General features: G+C 47.2%; 1 protein-coding gene across 1 annotated transcript in view; it reads right to left on the bottom strand.

Annotated features, from left to right (window-relative positions):
• Positions 1-14,525, bottom strand: part of LOC126498141 (sorting nexin-29-like) — a 64,562-nt gene extending 50,037 nt beyond the window's left edge. Inside the window, exon 1 of the mRNA XM_050136491.1 lies at positions 14,390-14,525. Within this exon, the coding sequence (XP_049992448.1) occupies positions 14,390-14,396 (7 nt within the window). The 5' untranslated portion in view covers positions 14,397-14,525. The remainder of the gene's footprint in view (positions 1-14,389) is intronic.
• Between the last annotated feature and the right edge of the window lie 1,696 nt (positions 14,526-16,221).

Raw genomic sequence — 16,221 nt, 5'->3', positions numbered from 1 at the left:
GCTAAGATTGTGCTTTAAACTGGGCACTTACTGGTGCAAGTGTAAGTTTGATGGAAGACATTGGCCCCCTGAAGTCTGTGTTGGAATCACATCACGATGCCTGCCTTCCTCCAAGCCGGGAGATAAAACGAAGACACTCAAGAAATAATTATCTTTGCTGAAAGAGGCTTTGACAGACAGCCCTACACCGGATTCTCAGCAGACCCTCACACTTCCCTCCCCCCTGTGACTCTCCATAGCCCTCTCTTCACTAAGCAGGAGGGTTAGTTTCTGCTCTTCCCTCCTAACACCAAAATGGAAAGTACAGCTTTCTTCCTTCCTTTTTCCAAGTAACAGACTCAACAACTCCTCACACTGGACAGTGACAACTAGAAATGACAGCTTCACCCTGGAAATGCTTCTACCACGTTATTCTCATCATAACAGAAATGTATGTGACTAAAATACAATAAAGACCAATCAGGAAAAAGAAAAAGCTCCTCTACCTCCCTGGACAGGCACTCTCCTAGTCAGCCATGTGCCCAGCCACAACTACTAATTTGTGAGGAGTGGGAGCATCTGTGTGCACCGCAGAGGATGTGTGTATGTTTGTGTATGTGCAGGTACATGTGTGTGCATATGCATCCCGACACAAGAGTTTAGCCTCAGGTTTCATTCCTCAGGAGCTGTCCATTTGGGCTTGTTTACTGTTTGTTTTCCTTTTGATCGGGGTCTCAGGTTAGGCTGGTAATCCAGGGAGCACCAGGGATCCATCTATCTCTGCCTCCCAGTCTTAGATTATGAGCACACTCCACTGCATCTGGCATTTTCACATGGGTACTAGGTATTTGAACTCAGGTCATCATGTGCCCTGCGAAACACACCCTAGAGGCTCTCAGCCTAGAAGCTCTACCTGGCAGTGATCTCTACCGTCATGAATCCCAGTGAGACTATCAGCCTCAGCAGGGCACCTGTGGTCATCTTATCCCTGCACAGACTTGGGAAGAGAGTGTCCAAGACACAGGGTGCACAGGCGGCTCCATGTATCAGTAGCAGGAAGTACAGAGGGAGGCCCCTGGCTATGAAGGCAGGAACAGGCATCAGGAAGTCACAAGATGTAAGTCCTCATCCTAGCCAGGCCACTTGCTGGCCATGTGACAAGGCAGTCACTTCCCTTCTCTGGACACTGGTTGTTGTATGAGAGTGTGTGTGCCACTAGCCCTGCAGTATGCAGAAAGAACCCTGCACAAACTGGCACACAGAAACATAGCATGCTCTCTCACATTCTCCAGTGACAAACCAGAGAATGCAGCACATGGGCATGCATGCATCAGAGTCCAGAAGCCCTCCAGCTTCCAGCACTGAAACTCCACAGGAAGAGTGTCGAGTCAACACTATCTCCTGAGCCCCAACTGTGGGCTAGATCAATAAATGACCAATCTACACAATCCTTGACCAAGAAGGAGAACGGGTTCCACTCAAGAGGCAGAATTAAGGCTGGGGGAGAAGACTTTGACACTGGCACCACACCTGTCCACAAAACACCTTGCAATAACAGCCATGTCTCATTACACTCCAGAGGTGAACCCTAGTCTTCCTGCTATCTCCAGGGAGTGTCAGCTAACACCAGCTGCTAATGAGCCAAACAAGCTTCTTTATTTCTTTTTAGATCACCATCAAAAATTAAGGTCTCAAAATGAAGGGACTCTGCACAGTAATAGACATGTCTGGTGCAGGAAAGGCCCTGGGTTCCATCCCCAGCACCCCACACAAGAGGTCACATGTTCACGTGATATGCCACAACCCAGTTCAAATAGCACCTTGTGGCCTTTCCTTGTCCCTGTCCTTAAGAGCTAATTTAAAAAAAAAAAAAAAAAAAAAAAAGATTTATTTATTATGTATACAGTATTCTGTCTACAGGCCAGAAGAGGGCACCAGATCTCATTACAGATGGTTGTGAGCAGGGCTGGGAATTGAACTCAGGACCTTTGGAAGAGCAGGCAGTGCTCTTAACCGCTGAGCCATCTCTCCAGCCCCTTAAGAGCTAATTTTAATTTAGTGTTTAGATTCCAAAAGGTCCCATATGAATTTTATCACAAACTTCTGCCTGAGTATCCACTCAAGATGAGTTCAAACATTATCAGGTCACACTGCCATCTTGGTGGCAAGAATGAGAAAGTGAGAGCTTGTGCTATCTTCAAAAGGACAGAAAAACTCAGAGGCAGAGACAGGGGAGGTTGGGGGCAGGGGTGGGTAGGGGTAGACTGCTCTTGAGCGATAAGAATGTTTTAGAACAGCACAGAGGTGATGGTCACACATTATAAATGGCACTAGGCTGCTCAATTTAAAATGAAGGCTAACTCTGTGTCATATTGATAAAATATTTTATGGGGCCAGGCAGTGGTGGCATGTACCTTTAATCAGGTGGCAGAGGCAGGAGGATCTCTGTGAGCTCAAGGCCAGCCTGGTCTACAGAGTGAGTTCCAGGACAGGCTCCAAAGCAACAAAGAGAAACCCTGTATCAAATATATATATATATTTATATATATATATATATGGAATATATATATATGGAAGGACTACCACAGATAAAGGAACAATTGGAGAACTGCCCCAAAGGATGGAGCACTGAGCTCCATACCCTCTTACACACTTCTAGTTACCTGGGGAGCACCTGTCAATGTTGGGGGCCAGGGTCCTCACAGGAAAGCACATACTGCCCAGGCTTGAGGATTCAAAGAACCAATGAGAGGTCTTACCCAGGAGTGGGGGTAAATAACACTCTCAGCTGGGTGGCTTCACCTCCCAGGAATATCCAGCAGGGGATGGAGACTTTTTTCCTGGAGATGGGAAAAAAAAAAAATCCAGCCCAAACCATCCAGGAACTGGCTGGACCTTGGATGATCTTGGCTGTCTGGTCCTCACTTATGTCTGTGGCATGCTGGGAAAGCAGGCTGAAGATGCTGAGAATCAGTCCCTGAGATACCTCTGGAACCAGCACTCTACAAGGAAAGACATCCCTAGCACCCTGGAGTCTTTTTAGTTGAGTCTTTGGTTGTTGTTTTGGTTTTGCTTTTGTTTGTTTTTTTGAGACAGGGTCTTTCTATGTAGCACTGGCTATCCTGGAACTCAAACTTATAGAGATCTGTCTTGCCTCTGCTTCTCAGGTGCTGGAATTAAAGGTGCCACAATACTTGGCTCTTGCTGTTTCTAACTTTTGTGGGGGTTTTTTTTGTCTGTTTTTTTCTTATCATGGATTGGAGAAACTGGGCTTGGTGGTGAACATTTAAAAATCATATCACTCAGTAAACTATCACAGGAGAACTGCCATGAATTTGAGGTCAGCCTGAGCTACACAGTGAGTCCCAACCCAGCCAGAGTTACAGAGAAAGACCCTGTCACCACACACACACACACACACACACACACACACACACACCAGCAGTAGGTAGAGGCCAGGAATGCTGCTGAAGAGCCTGAAATGCTCTGGGCAATCCCCTTCATCAACATTTATCCAGTCCGGTCCCAATAGTCAAAGGTGCCATAATTGAAAGACTATAATCTAAAGATACAGCTGTTTGGGTCTTGCCCTGAGGTCACCACTCCCTTTAGCATCAGGCTTTTCTTTAAACTTTTTGTCTCCTTGAGCACTGGACTTAGTTCCATTACTCTTCCTGGTGGTTCCTTTTCTCCTCAAATTGTACAAAAAGCTTTGTAATTCTCTTTGTCCAGCTTGCTCCTTTTCGTTATTAAGAGTGGTTTCTAATATTCGGCTGCCTTGAAGTCTCCTCTGCCAGCATCATTAATTCAAAACTCTTCAACCTAGCCTCAGACAGATTTTTATAACAAGGGGGAAAAGCAAACACATTCTTTGCCAAAATATCACAACAATGTCTTTAGGCCAGTTACTAATATTCGTACCCCCTGAAACCCTTTGAGCTGGGCCCCACAGTCCAAATCACCCTCAGTACTGTATTCCATGCTCCTACTAGGATGGCCCAATAAGGCCCATTTAAAGCTTTCAAATTCTTTTCTAGTCCAAAGTCCACATTCTACCAACAAGCAGCATGATCTGGCCTGTCACAGCAATAGCCCAGTCCCTGGTACCAACCTCTATCTCAGTCACTGTTCTGTTGCTGTGAAGAGACACCATGACCAAGGCAACTCTTATAAAAGGAACATTTAATTGGGGGCTGGCTTACAGTTCAGAGGGTAAGTCCATGATCATTATAGCAGGGAATGTGGCACCAGGCAGACATGGTGCTAGAGAAATAGCTAAAAGCTACATCCTGATCAGGGGCAGAGAGAGAGAGACTAAGCCTAAAATGGGGTTTTTGAGCCTCAAAGGTCACTAACTCCTAATCCTTCTAATCCTTCCGAATTCCCTGGTGACTAAGCATTCACACGTGTGAGCCTATGGGGGCCCTGGGAGCCATTCTCATTCTTATTCAAACCACCACAGTCACTGTGGTGCTTTCCTTTTATTTATTTATTTATTTATTTATTTATTTATTTATTTATTTTCTTCAGAGACAGAGTTTCACTGTGTAGTCCTGGTTGTCCTGTAGACCAGGCTGGCCTCGAACTTACAGAGATCCTCCTGCCTCTACCTCCCAGTGCTGCTCATATATCGCCCAGCTGAGCTTCTGCTTTAAAAAACATGACAGAGGGGGCTCAGAGGTTAAGAGCACTGATTGTTCTTCCAGAAGTCCTGAGTTCAATTCCCAGCAACCACATGGTGGCTGGCTCACAACTATCTGTAATGAAATCTGGTGTTCTCTTCTGGCCTGTGGGCATACATGCAGACAGAACACTGTAAACAAAATAAATAAATAAATAAAACTTAAAAAAAATGACAGAGAAGAAAGAGTGAAATGTCGGCTAAACAAACACAGGCACAGAAAATGGAATGGAACGTTTGGAGATGTGTCTCTGTTTGTACAGGGCTTGCCTGACACACATGAAACATCTAAACCATGCATGTGTATACCACTGTAGGTGCACACCTGGGATCCCGCACTGTAGGTGCACACCTGGGATCCCGCACTGTAGGTGCACACCTGGGATCCCGCACTGTAGGTGCACACCTGGGATCTCGCACTGTAGGTGCACACCTGGGATCTCGCACTGTAGGTGCACACCTGTAATCTCACACTGCAGGTGCACACCTGGGATCCCACCACCAGAAATTAGAGGCAGGAGGATCAGGAGTTCAAGTGTAATCTTCATCTTCATAACAAGTTCAAGACCAGCCTAAGTCACTTGAGACTGTTTCAAAAGAGAAAGATAAAATGGGCTAGTCCAGGTGCGAGAGTTAGCCTAGAAGAGGCTAGATAGAAATGGGTCAAGCAGTTAAATGAATACAAAAAAAAAAGAGAGAGAAAGATAAATGGGCTGGAGAGATGGCTCAGTGGTTAAGAGCACTGGCTACTCTTCCAGAGGACTTGGGTTTGATTCCCAACACCCACATGGCAGCTCACAACTGTCTGTAACTCCAGTTCAGGGTGATCTGACACCCTCTTCTGGCCTCTACAGGCACTAGGCATGCATGTGATACACAGACATATATGCACAAAAACAACCATACACAAAACATAAAATAAATCTTAAAATGTAAAATAAAACCTTAAAAAGAAAAGAAAAATGAATGGGATGGGGCTAGATAAGTTTCCCTCCTCAGGAAAAGGTGCCAGGCATGGCAGGGTGTAGGGGAGAGGGGTAAGAGAAGCACTTCTGCCAGGCATGAGGGTTCTTGGGCAAAGTGGAAATCAGAACCAGAGAAGGGGTCCCCATCTCCACAGTCTTCACGCTGCCCTACCTCTCACCCCAAGCCCCTCCCTCAACCTCTACTACCTGAGTAAAGGCGTCTCCTAGCCCTTCCAGCTGCTCCGAATCAAACCTAGGCAAATCCTTTCCCATCGAGGTCTCTGCTCAGATGTTGTGCATGTTTTTGCACAGAGAGAGAGAGAGAGAGAGAGAGAGAGAGAGAGAGAGAGGTTTTCCTGATGCCATATGCTAGCGTTTCCTCCACACAGACAGTTTACCAGACAGACTACACACACAGCTCTAGGCTAAGTGCATGATCCGACCTGGCCCATCAGATCTGCAGGATGGCTCCCATGGCCAGCCAACCTGGAATGTCCCTGGAGTACTCTTGACTCCAGGGTGCCTCTGTAAAGGAGAGCTGTACAGACTCAGTCCTGCAGACTCCCTAAGCACCTCTATGCAACTGAGCCCAAAGCCAGATCAACGTCCCTAAGTATTCCCAGTACACACTCTATAGAGTCCCATGTTGCAGACTTCAGCTTAAGCAACTTCTGTCATATTCCAGGCCAGTGTGCTGCTCAGCAATCCAGCAAAACCCATTTCCCTAAACTGACCCTACTGCAACACACACCAAGCTAGACAGCCCTTTGCTGAGTGGGTGATGAATGCCCGACAGCACTGCCAGCTCACTCAGAGCACTTCACACTAGTACAACTGCTTGGGCACAATCGCAGTCGGTGCCACCTCTGGGAAACCACCTCAGAGTCACAAGGCATCTACCCTGCACACCACTATTTGCAGCACAAAACAAGGAAAAAAAAGAAGCGGGCACGAGAAAGGAAGATCTAGCTAAGTCTCAAACTGTGCTACATGAAAATGATGGACTGCTGTTGGATTGTGCAGCCCATAACAGTGACCAATGTGCAGTCTCTGGAGCAAGGCTCGATCTGGAAATATTAGACATGAAAGCAAAGTTAAAATTCTATTGTAATGATAAAATGAGCCACAGCACAGTCCTTCAGTTTTCTTTCATTGTCTTCATTCCAGGATCCTTTAGACATTTTTACCTAACCACCCTCTCTATGGCATCTCTCCCCGTCCCTTGAAACAGTCTCACTATATAGCCCTCGCTGGTCTGAAACTTGCTACGTAGCCAGGCTATCCTCAATTCACAGAGCTCCCTCTGTCTCTGCCTCCCCAACTTCTGAGATTAAAAGTGTGCGCCACCACACACAGCTTTAGCTCCAAAGGTCCAGAGTGCTAAGAACTTGACTCTCGTTAGGCAGTCATAACCTAGGCATACAGCAGCAGCAGTGGTCAGAGGCACTAGTCCGGGCCACTGATGGCAAAGATGTTACAGTCTTTCTGACACTGGAACATGAGCATTCTACCGTAATACACCAGCCCTGTGACATCATGAAGAAGAAAGATATTAATAGCCTTTGAATGAAAACCACATTCTTTTTCCAGTCACTGTTTCAGCAGATTTTTTATTCCAAGAGCAAGTCACTCCTGGATAGGGCCCAGTCAACAGCCAAGGAGAAAACTATAACCTTCAATTTTCCAGAAAAATGAGAAACTGTCAAGATATACACATATTTGAGGAAGGAAGCAGCAGCCAGACTCGGTGGTTTCTCAGGCCCTGGATTCCCCTACCTTCAAACAAGAATCCCAGCATTTTTCTAACGTGAGGGTGCCTGAGATGATAGCTTCTGATAGACAAGAGCACCAGGGCTTCCACATATAGTTGGACAAAAGGCAGTGCTTGAGACTAACAATAACCTCTTCTTCCCCATAAGAGCAAACATGCTTGCTACCTAGAATTCCTCAGCTCCTAGAGGCAGCAATGGACTGTTCCTACTACTGAGTTCTCCAGGAAAGCATCTAACCACTCCCTCCCTAAGAGAGGCCATACAGGTCTGCCAGTTAGGTCTCTTTCCTCCTGGCATGTTGGTTACTTCTACAGGCAAATGTAAATTCACAACAGCTATGTGGGATGTATATGTTAATTTGCATCGAGGCATATATTTTACACATAACTCTATACCTGCATGGTTTGTTTTGTTTTTTTTCTTTTTGAGACAAAAATCTCACGTAACCCAGGTTAACTTGGAACTCTCTGTGTGGCCCTTGAACTCCTGATCCTCCTGCCTCCACCTCCTGAGGCTGGGATTGCAGGTGTGCAGCACCATGTCCAGTTACGTGGGGCTGAAGATGGAACTCAGGGTGTCATGCATGCTAGGCAGGCACTCCACCAACTGAGCCACAGTATCTTCAGCTCCATCCTGTCCTAGTAGAACATGAATTTCAATTAATGTATACACAGTGACTTGTGTGTAAACCTATGCTTTCCTTCTTACTATCTCTGAGGCTTTTTCTCTCATGGAGGCCATAACACATAGTGTTAACACATTCCCCACCATTGGGTATCTTCACTGTTCTGGCCTGGGGATATGTTTATCTAATTGTGTGCACCATCCAGGTGCAGTACACTTCCCCAGATATTTGCACGTAATGCTCGCAGCCTTAAGCCCATCTTATCCCTGCTTCTACTCATTTTATTTTTTTTCTACCACTATACTAATAAGGATACTCAGACATTTTAAATTCAAGAATAGAGCAGAGCTCAGTGGCTAATTTATAGGAGATACAAGAAACTGGAAAGCATGTTAAGTCCCATTAAAAGGAAGCAATCAGTAAAATCCTTGTGAAGAATCCACAGGACAGAAGAGCATGCTTCCTTAAAAGACAACTGCAGACAGCTTAGGGGAGGGAACTCTAAGCACGTATCCCTAAGAGGCTGAGGTAGAAGGAGCTCACGGTAGGAATATCTGGACTTTGAGGTCAGCCTAGGTTACACAGCAAAACAGTCTTCAAAAATGATACTTTGGGGAGTGAAGGTGCTTGCTAGGAAAGTCTGGAGATCTGAAACTAATCTCTAGAACCCAGGTGAAGTGAACAGAGAAAACCGACTCCACACCGTGTCACCTGTACACACACACACACACACACACACACACACACACACACACACACTGTGAAGTCTGGGGGCGTGGCTTAGTCAGGAAAGTGGTTGTTGTGTAAGCATGAGAAGTTGAAGTTGATCCTAAGGACTTACAATTTTTTTTTTTTTGATTTTGATTTTTCGAGACAGACTTTCTCCATAGCTTTTTTGGGTCCTGTCCTGGAACTAGCTCTTCTAGACCAGGCTGGCCTCAAACTCACAGAGATCCGCCTGCCTCTGTCTCCCGAGAGCTGGGATTAAAGGCGTGCGCCACCACCGCCCAGCTAGGACTTATAATTTTTAAATAAATAAATGAACCCACCTACACATGGTGGTACCTGCCTTTAGTCCCAGTGCTGACAAGACAGACCACATCTGGGTTTCAGGCCAGCCAGACTCTGTCTCAAATAAATAAAAAAAAATTGTAACCTAGTGTTGAAGGGGCAGATAGGCAGATATCTGGGGCCTGATGGCCAGTTCAGCTTAATGGGAGAGCAGAACGGTCAGTAAAAGATCTGGTCTCAAAAACCAAGGGAGAACTGGACAGTGGTGGCACTCGGGAAGCAGAGGCAAACAGATCTCCGAGTAAAAGTCCAGCCTGGTCTACAGAGTGAGTTCTATGACAGCCAGGGCTGCACAGAGAAACCCTGTATAGAAAACAAACAAAAACAGGGGTGGGGGTGGGGTGTGTTACTGAGAAAGACAGGGATTGACCTCTGACCTCCACACACACAAAGAAATTAAACCTCAAAGGAGGACCTAAAAAATAAATAGGCAAGATGGGCGTGGTGGCACTTGCCTTTAATCCCAGCACTCGGGAGGCAGAGGCAGGCGGATCTTTGTAAATTCAAGGCCAGCCTGATCTACAAGACTTAGTTCCAGGACAGGCTCCAAAGCTACAAAGAAACCCTGTCTCAAAAAAAAAAAGAAAATAAATAAGCAAATAAATAATTGCAGGCTCACACCTGAAATCATATGTCACTTAAGAGGTAGAGACAGGAGAATCAGGAGTTCCGGGCCTGTTTCAGCTACACAGTAAGGTCAAAGCCAGCCTGAGCAATGTAAGACCCTATATCAATATAAGAAAGTCAGAAGACAGTTCACAGAAAAGGAGAGAACTTTTGTGAGCATACTGATAAAAGAGTTGTATCTGGAAATTACATAGGATTCTGGCTGCTCAATATTAAAAAGAAACAAACAGCTCAATTGAAAAATGGACAGACTGGGGCTGGCATGAAGACTCAGAGGTTAGGAGCACTGGTTGTGCTTCCTTCCAGAGGACCTGGGTTCAACCCCCAATATCCACATGGCAGCGCACAACTGGTTATAACTCTAGCCCCAAGAAATCAGACACCCACTTTGGATCTCTGGGTCACGAGCCATACATGTAGTGCACATACATACATGCAGGCAAAATACCCATACACATAAAATATTAAAATGAAAACGATGCCATGGATGTGATATACACAAACATTTCTCCAGAGAAGATATACAACTGGCAACGGGCACAAGAGGCCATGCTCAGGATGACTAGTCACTAGGAAAATGCAAACTAAGAGTGCAGGAAGTGTCACTTCACACCACTAGAATGAGGTCATCAGAGACTTGTGGGGACTAGAGAACCCAGACCCTTCACGGTGCCTGTGAGCAGAAAACAGATCAGCTTCCTCAGATGGCTCCATACAACCCAGCAGGACTACTCTTCCCTACCTTAACCAAAAGGAATGGAAACTGGTCCTACTCGGCAAAACTGTATGTGAGCTTCCATAGCCCCATCCTTCTAAGGGCCAAGAGCCAAGTGCAAACAACCCAAAGTCCACCCCCGGTGAGCAGACAGCAGGTGAGCAATGCCCACAGCAGAGCACCACGGGGACACAAGAAGAAATAAGCTACAGATTAGGCTGCTCCATGGAAAAATCTTGAAAACAAAAGTTTTAGTTCACAAAACTAAAAGTTTTATGTTTTCATTTGTATGAAATACAAATAGTGGGAAAATCCAGAGCGGCAGGTGTGTATCCCCACACTTGGGAAGTAGAGGCAAGGGGGATGATGTTAAAGGCTGTCCTGGGCTACATAGGAAGTTCAGCACCTGCTGCACTACATAAGACACTGTCTCAAAGAATATAATAAAAACAAAATCAGGAGACAGAAAAGAGATTAACTGTCTGAGACTCTGGGGAGGGGGGCGAAAAGTGATTGCTAATGGCTAAGGATTTCTTTCTGGAGCAATGAAAACTTTCTAATACTGATCACAGTGAGAGCTGTACAATTCTGTCACAGCAATAAAATAAACTTTTAACATCTCTTTTGCACCAAGCGGCGGTGGTGGCACACACCTTTAATCCCAGCACTTGGGAGACAGAGGTAGGTGGATCTCTGTGAGTTCAAGACCAGCCTGGTCTACAAAATGAGTTCCAGAACAGCCAGAGCTACTGCACAGAGAAACCCTGTCTAAAAAAAGCCAAAAAAAAGGAAAAAAAAAAATCTTTTCCAAAGAGATCTAAATTATTTAAAAGACAAGCCACCCTTAGATCTGGGTTTAAAATTACAACATAAAACAATCAATTATACATTTGAACATTAGACAGCTGGTGCTATTGAGGTGTCATTGGTTTCTTATAGGATCACAAAATTAATTCCTTTTTAACATGATATAAGAATACATACATATAAAGTATCTGCAGATGAAATAGCATGGCACTCAGGAGGGGGATAAGCAGTCAGGGTACAGATAAACCAGTCACCAGGAGCAACTACCAAAGCAGGGTGACAGCAGAGCTCATATACGATTATACATCGCAATGTCTTAATATCCTTTGTTTTTCTTTTTCATTACACCATGTATCACAGGCTAACCTAGAACTTGATCTATAGACCTGGCTGGTTTAAAGTTTGTAGTAATCCTCCTGCCTCTGGCTCTTGAGTGCTGGGAGGGCTGCAATTACAGACATGAGCTACTATCACACACCTGGCATGAAAATTCTCCTTGAAAAGAGAAGGAAATTCCTCCGGCACTTAAAAATTCAATATGCATCAATCATCAATCCCACGGCATGGGGCGAGGCCACTTTCAACCACAGTCTTCTAGAAACAAAAATACTCCGAGCTTGGATACAGTATGGAGCACATGGTTAGCAGGTTAGGGCCTGGGTTTGACCTCCAGACTCTTCCTCCCACCCTCAATGGATCGCTTCTGAATCAACGACAATATGTCAAAACGGAGTGAACTCCAAATCCAGGCTAGGATATGGCTATCGACCCTCGACATTGTACTTAGTTACAAACAACAAAAGCAAAGGATCTCTAGGAAACACGCAGTAGGACAACCTGGATGCGGCCTGCAGGAGGCGCCTGTTGCAGTCTCCTTTTGCATGTGATTTATTTGGCTTTAGATTTAATGATTTTTTTTTAACTTCCTGAAACTTTTCTTGAATTTCTATTACATTTTTATTTATTTATTTAGTGTGTACACAAGTATGCCACGGTGTTTCTGTGGAGGTCAGAGGACAACCTGCGGGAGTCAGGTCTCTCCTTCCACCACCTGGGGCCCAGGCTTTTAACTCAGGTTATCAAAAGTTTGTGTCCGAGTTGACACTGTCTCCTTGAAAGATAAACTGATCAATTTCCATTGGTTTCTCAATCTCAGTCCCTCCTCCAATGAAAGCACAAGCATTTTCTCGGTAGAAATCTGAGGCAGGGCAGGCCTTCTGGTCACACTGAAAGGAAAAGGTGAGGACTAAGGCGACTTCAGTGGGAGGACGGGGGCTCACCCTCAGCATCACCAAGGATTTCAGAGTGCCTGGTTCCCACTGTTGTCCCAGACGGGCCAGGAAGCAGACCTGTCCACAATCCCCACTCCACCTTTATGGAAACACTAACGGTGAGCAACCTCCAGCCATTACTAGTCTAGGAGGCAGATGCTATCCCTAACATACACTGGCTGGAGAGACAACTCAGTCAAGAAGGCATGGGGGCCTGAGTCAGGATTCCCAGCCCCATGGGTAAAGCATGGCATGTAGAGTGTGCTTCTAAGTTCAGCACTGGTGGACTGGGGCAGAGACAGGAGAACTGCTGAGACTCTAGGACCAGACAGTCTAGCTGGAATGGTGAGCTCTGGGACCAATCAACAAACAGGAAGAAAGCAATAGAGAAACATCCAAAGTCGATTTCTGGCCCTCCTACACATGTGCACAGGCAAACACACCTGCACACCCACACATGTGCATACACACACTAAATTAATTAGCTAAAATTATACAGCCTTATGTGATAGAACCAGGATTTGAACCCAGTATGTTGGGCTCCATCCCCTCTTGGTGGGCGCCAGCTCACATCTTTGCTGTGTATCATTAACGTTCAAGGACCTGAAACCTTAATTAGACCCAATGATTTGCTTTGGCAGATCAAGTAAAGTTCCTCCACCAGGAAAACCCCTCCAGCAGCCCGCAATAAGACCACTAGTTCTTATCATAAACCTTGCTCTTGGAGAACAAAAAGGATCTAACATCCTTTTACAAATGCACACAAATAACTTCAAAGCTAAAACTAAAGACTCTCCTTTACCCCAACACCCTGTCCGCCCATGAAACATCTGAATGAAAGGCCAGGAAGGGACGAGGAGTGGGGGCTCTAAAATTCAACTGCACAGTGAGCAAAACTGCGGGAATACAGATCCCTGTGTCCAGCAAGAGAGTCAACAGCCGAGACGAGGCTTTCCGAGTCACTCCCATCTCTCCACACAACCCCCAGGAATGACTTAGCACCAAACTGCAGCAGGACTTCAGAGGGAAGCAAGGAAAAAGACAGACTCAGACCAGGGACTAAACTTCGGTAGCACTGGGCACGTGCCGTCCACACCCATCTCCCTCTGACTTCCAGCCTCCCCACCCGCACCACTTCCCCCGCTCGTGGTACTGGCTTGGGCAAGGCATCAGTCCCATGCAGGTTCAGCATTGGGCAAGAAGGGAAGGGTTTTAGGACACAACCAGAGACCTCAAACGATGAACTGGGGGAAGAAATGGAGAGAGCTGGAGCATGAACCACTGCCCAAATACAAAAGGCACAGTCGGGAGAGTTAAGCTGCGAGACTAATGAGCCGGCTCTGGGGACCTAGGTACTGGGAATAAGAGGGACGGAAGACAAAGCGGCCTCAACACGCCCTCAGGAGACCTGGAGCGGCTGCTCTGGTTTGCTGTGGACAGGGGTTCGGGCCAGCAAACCCACGGTAGAGAGAGGCTCTTTGCCTTGGAGAAAGAGTAGTCATTGGACCGGAGAATGACTGAAAACCAGGGACCGGTACCTGGAGCTGGGTCCCAGGAGGGTGACGGAAGAAGAGGGGCTGAGGCACGCACTAGAGAGCTGAGAGTCCCAGATGTGGAAACCTGCCAAGGGGATCAGCGGGCTGGGAGGGTCTGGGAGGGACTAAGGAGCAAGCTCTGCTCTAAGAGTTGGCTGTCAATGAAGGGGCAAAGGGACAGGAGCGCCAGCCCCGGGAAAGTGTGCAGAAGACCCAGGGCCAGGGTTCCGGAGCCTGCGAACGACCCCGCGGGAGTCCGCAGGGTGTGGGGACACAGGGCCCGGAGCGTGCGGCTTCAGCGGCACCACCGGGCGGGTGACAGCGGCGGCGCCGCCACTCACCGCTCATGTTGCCGCTCCCGGGGCCGCTGTCTGCCGTGCCGCCGCCGCCGCCACCGCCGCGTCTGCAGCCTCCGAGCTCCACACAGGCCGGGTGAGCGCGCGCCCCGCCCGCTGGCCCCGCCCCGGAAGCACGGACCCTCCGAGGGCCCGCCTCCCGACCCGGAACCAAAATACCCTCACGAGTCGAGGCCCGAGGGTGGCGGGGTGGAGACCCGGGGCGTGACGGGACGAACGCCTCCCCATCCCCGAGCCAGGAAGAAGACGTCAGTCTAAATTGTAGTCGGGATGACGATGCGGATAATCACAGAGAGCCTGGAATAGTGTTGCAAGTCTGTCAAAGCAGCCCTCCAGAGAAGGCTGATCCAGAGTTCAAGGTCATCCTTGTGAGTTCGAGACTGAGACCCTGTCTCAAAGGGGGGGGGGGGGCGGAGAGTAGTGGGCGTGGTGGCACAGGCTTTAATCCCAGCATTCAAGGCCGTGAAGGGGCCTGAGCTACAGCGTGGTAGGTGCTCTACCTTACTTTCAGACGTATCGTGGTTCAATCTCCCGTGTCAGAGAGACTGTGTGTGATGGGCCAACGTAGCAGTCCCAGAAGGTCTCTCTTTTAGGCCAAGCTCAGGACAGGTATTCCAGAAGGAACAGGTCAAATTCCTTACCAGTAAGGTTTGGTTGGAGCACAGGATGAGTGAGAAGTGGGGTTGAGAAAGAGGGTCTATTAAGATTGGGGAGCCCATTTGTAGGCAGGAACGTTTGCGTTCAGACGGCCCGCCTGTTGCTGAATGGGAGAAGAGAAGGCCACGGCAAGACTTTAAGCTGAGCGATGCAATCAGAAATGGACTTTAAGAAAACTTCACGGCAAAATCTCCTGAGTAAATTGGGAGCGTGGGGAGGTCACCGGAGAGGGTAGAAGTGGAGAGGGAAGGAAGGGAGGGGACTGGAGAAAAATGTATAGCTCAATAAAAACAATAAAAAAGAAAAGAAAAGAAAACTTCACGGGCTGGGGAGATGGCTTGGCGGTTAAGAGCAGTGGCTGCTCCTCTTTCAGAGGACCTGGGTTCAATTCTCAGCACCACGTGGCAGCTCACAGCTGTTGTAAACCCAGTTCCAGGGGACAACACCCTCACACAGACGTACATGCAGGCAAAATAGCAATGCACGTGAAAGGAAAATAAATAAAGTATTAAAGAAAACTTCACTTGCATTTGCTTTAACCCCAGCACTCATCAGGTGGAGACTCAGAGGGAACTTGTCTCAAAGAGAGAAGTCAACTTTCAAGAATGAGAGTGGATTGTAATGGGCTAGGGAGAATGGCCGTGATAGGGTGCCATTAGGGAGGTGCATCGGCAGCAATAGGGTGCCATTAGGGGCGTGCGATCGATGTCCAGTGACACTGCAGGTGACAGTGAGCGAGGAAGGTTGGGTGCTGTGAGAACACAAGTATTACGTTCACAGCATCGGGGAAGTTCAGGGTTTGAGCCAAGCGGTGATAGCGCATGCCTTTAATTCCAGCACTCGGGAGGCAGAGGCAGGGGAGTTTCTGTGAGTTCACAGCCAGCCTGGTCTACAGAACAAGTTCCAGGACAGGTAGGGCTGTTACATAAAGAAACCCTGTTTCGAAAAAAAATGAAATATAATAAAAAGCTGGACTTGAAACATACCTGTTGGGTATGAGCCTGAGGCTGGAGTCATCCAGCCTGGGTAACTTAGAGTCACTCTCTGTCAGAAATATAAAAATAATAAAGAGCTAGCTAGAGGCTGTAGCTCAGTGGGAAAACACAAGTGTGAGGCAGGCCCTGGATTCGATTCTCAGTGATACAATGGAAAAAGAGGTG

The sequence above is a fragment of the Alexandromys fortis genome, unplaced genomic scaffold (assembly GCF_014885135.2).
Source record: "Alexandromys fortis isolate MF-2015 unplaced genomic scaffold, M_Fortis_MF-2015_v1.1 scaffold_29, whole genome shotgun sequence".
Classification (NCBI taxonomy): domain Eukaryota; kingdom Metazoa; phylum Chordata; class Mammalia; order Rodentia; family Cricetidae; genus Alexandromys; species Alexandromys fortis.
This window is presented reverse-complemented; position numbering and strand designations above follow the sequence as displayed.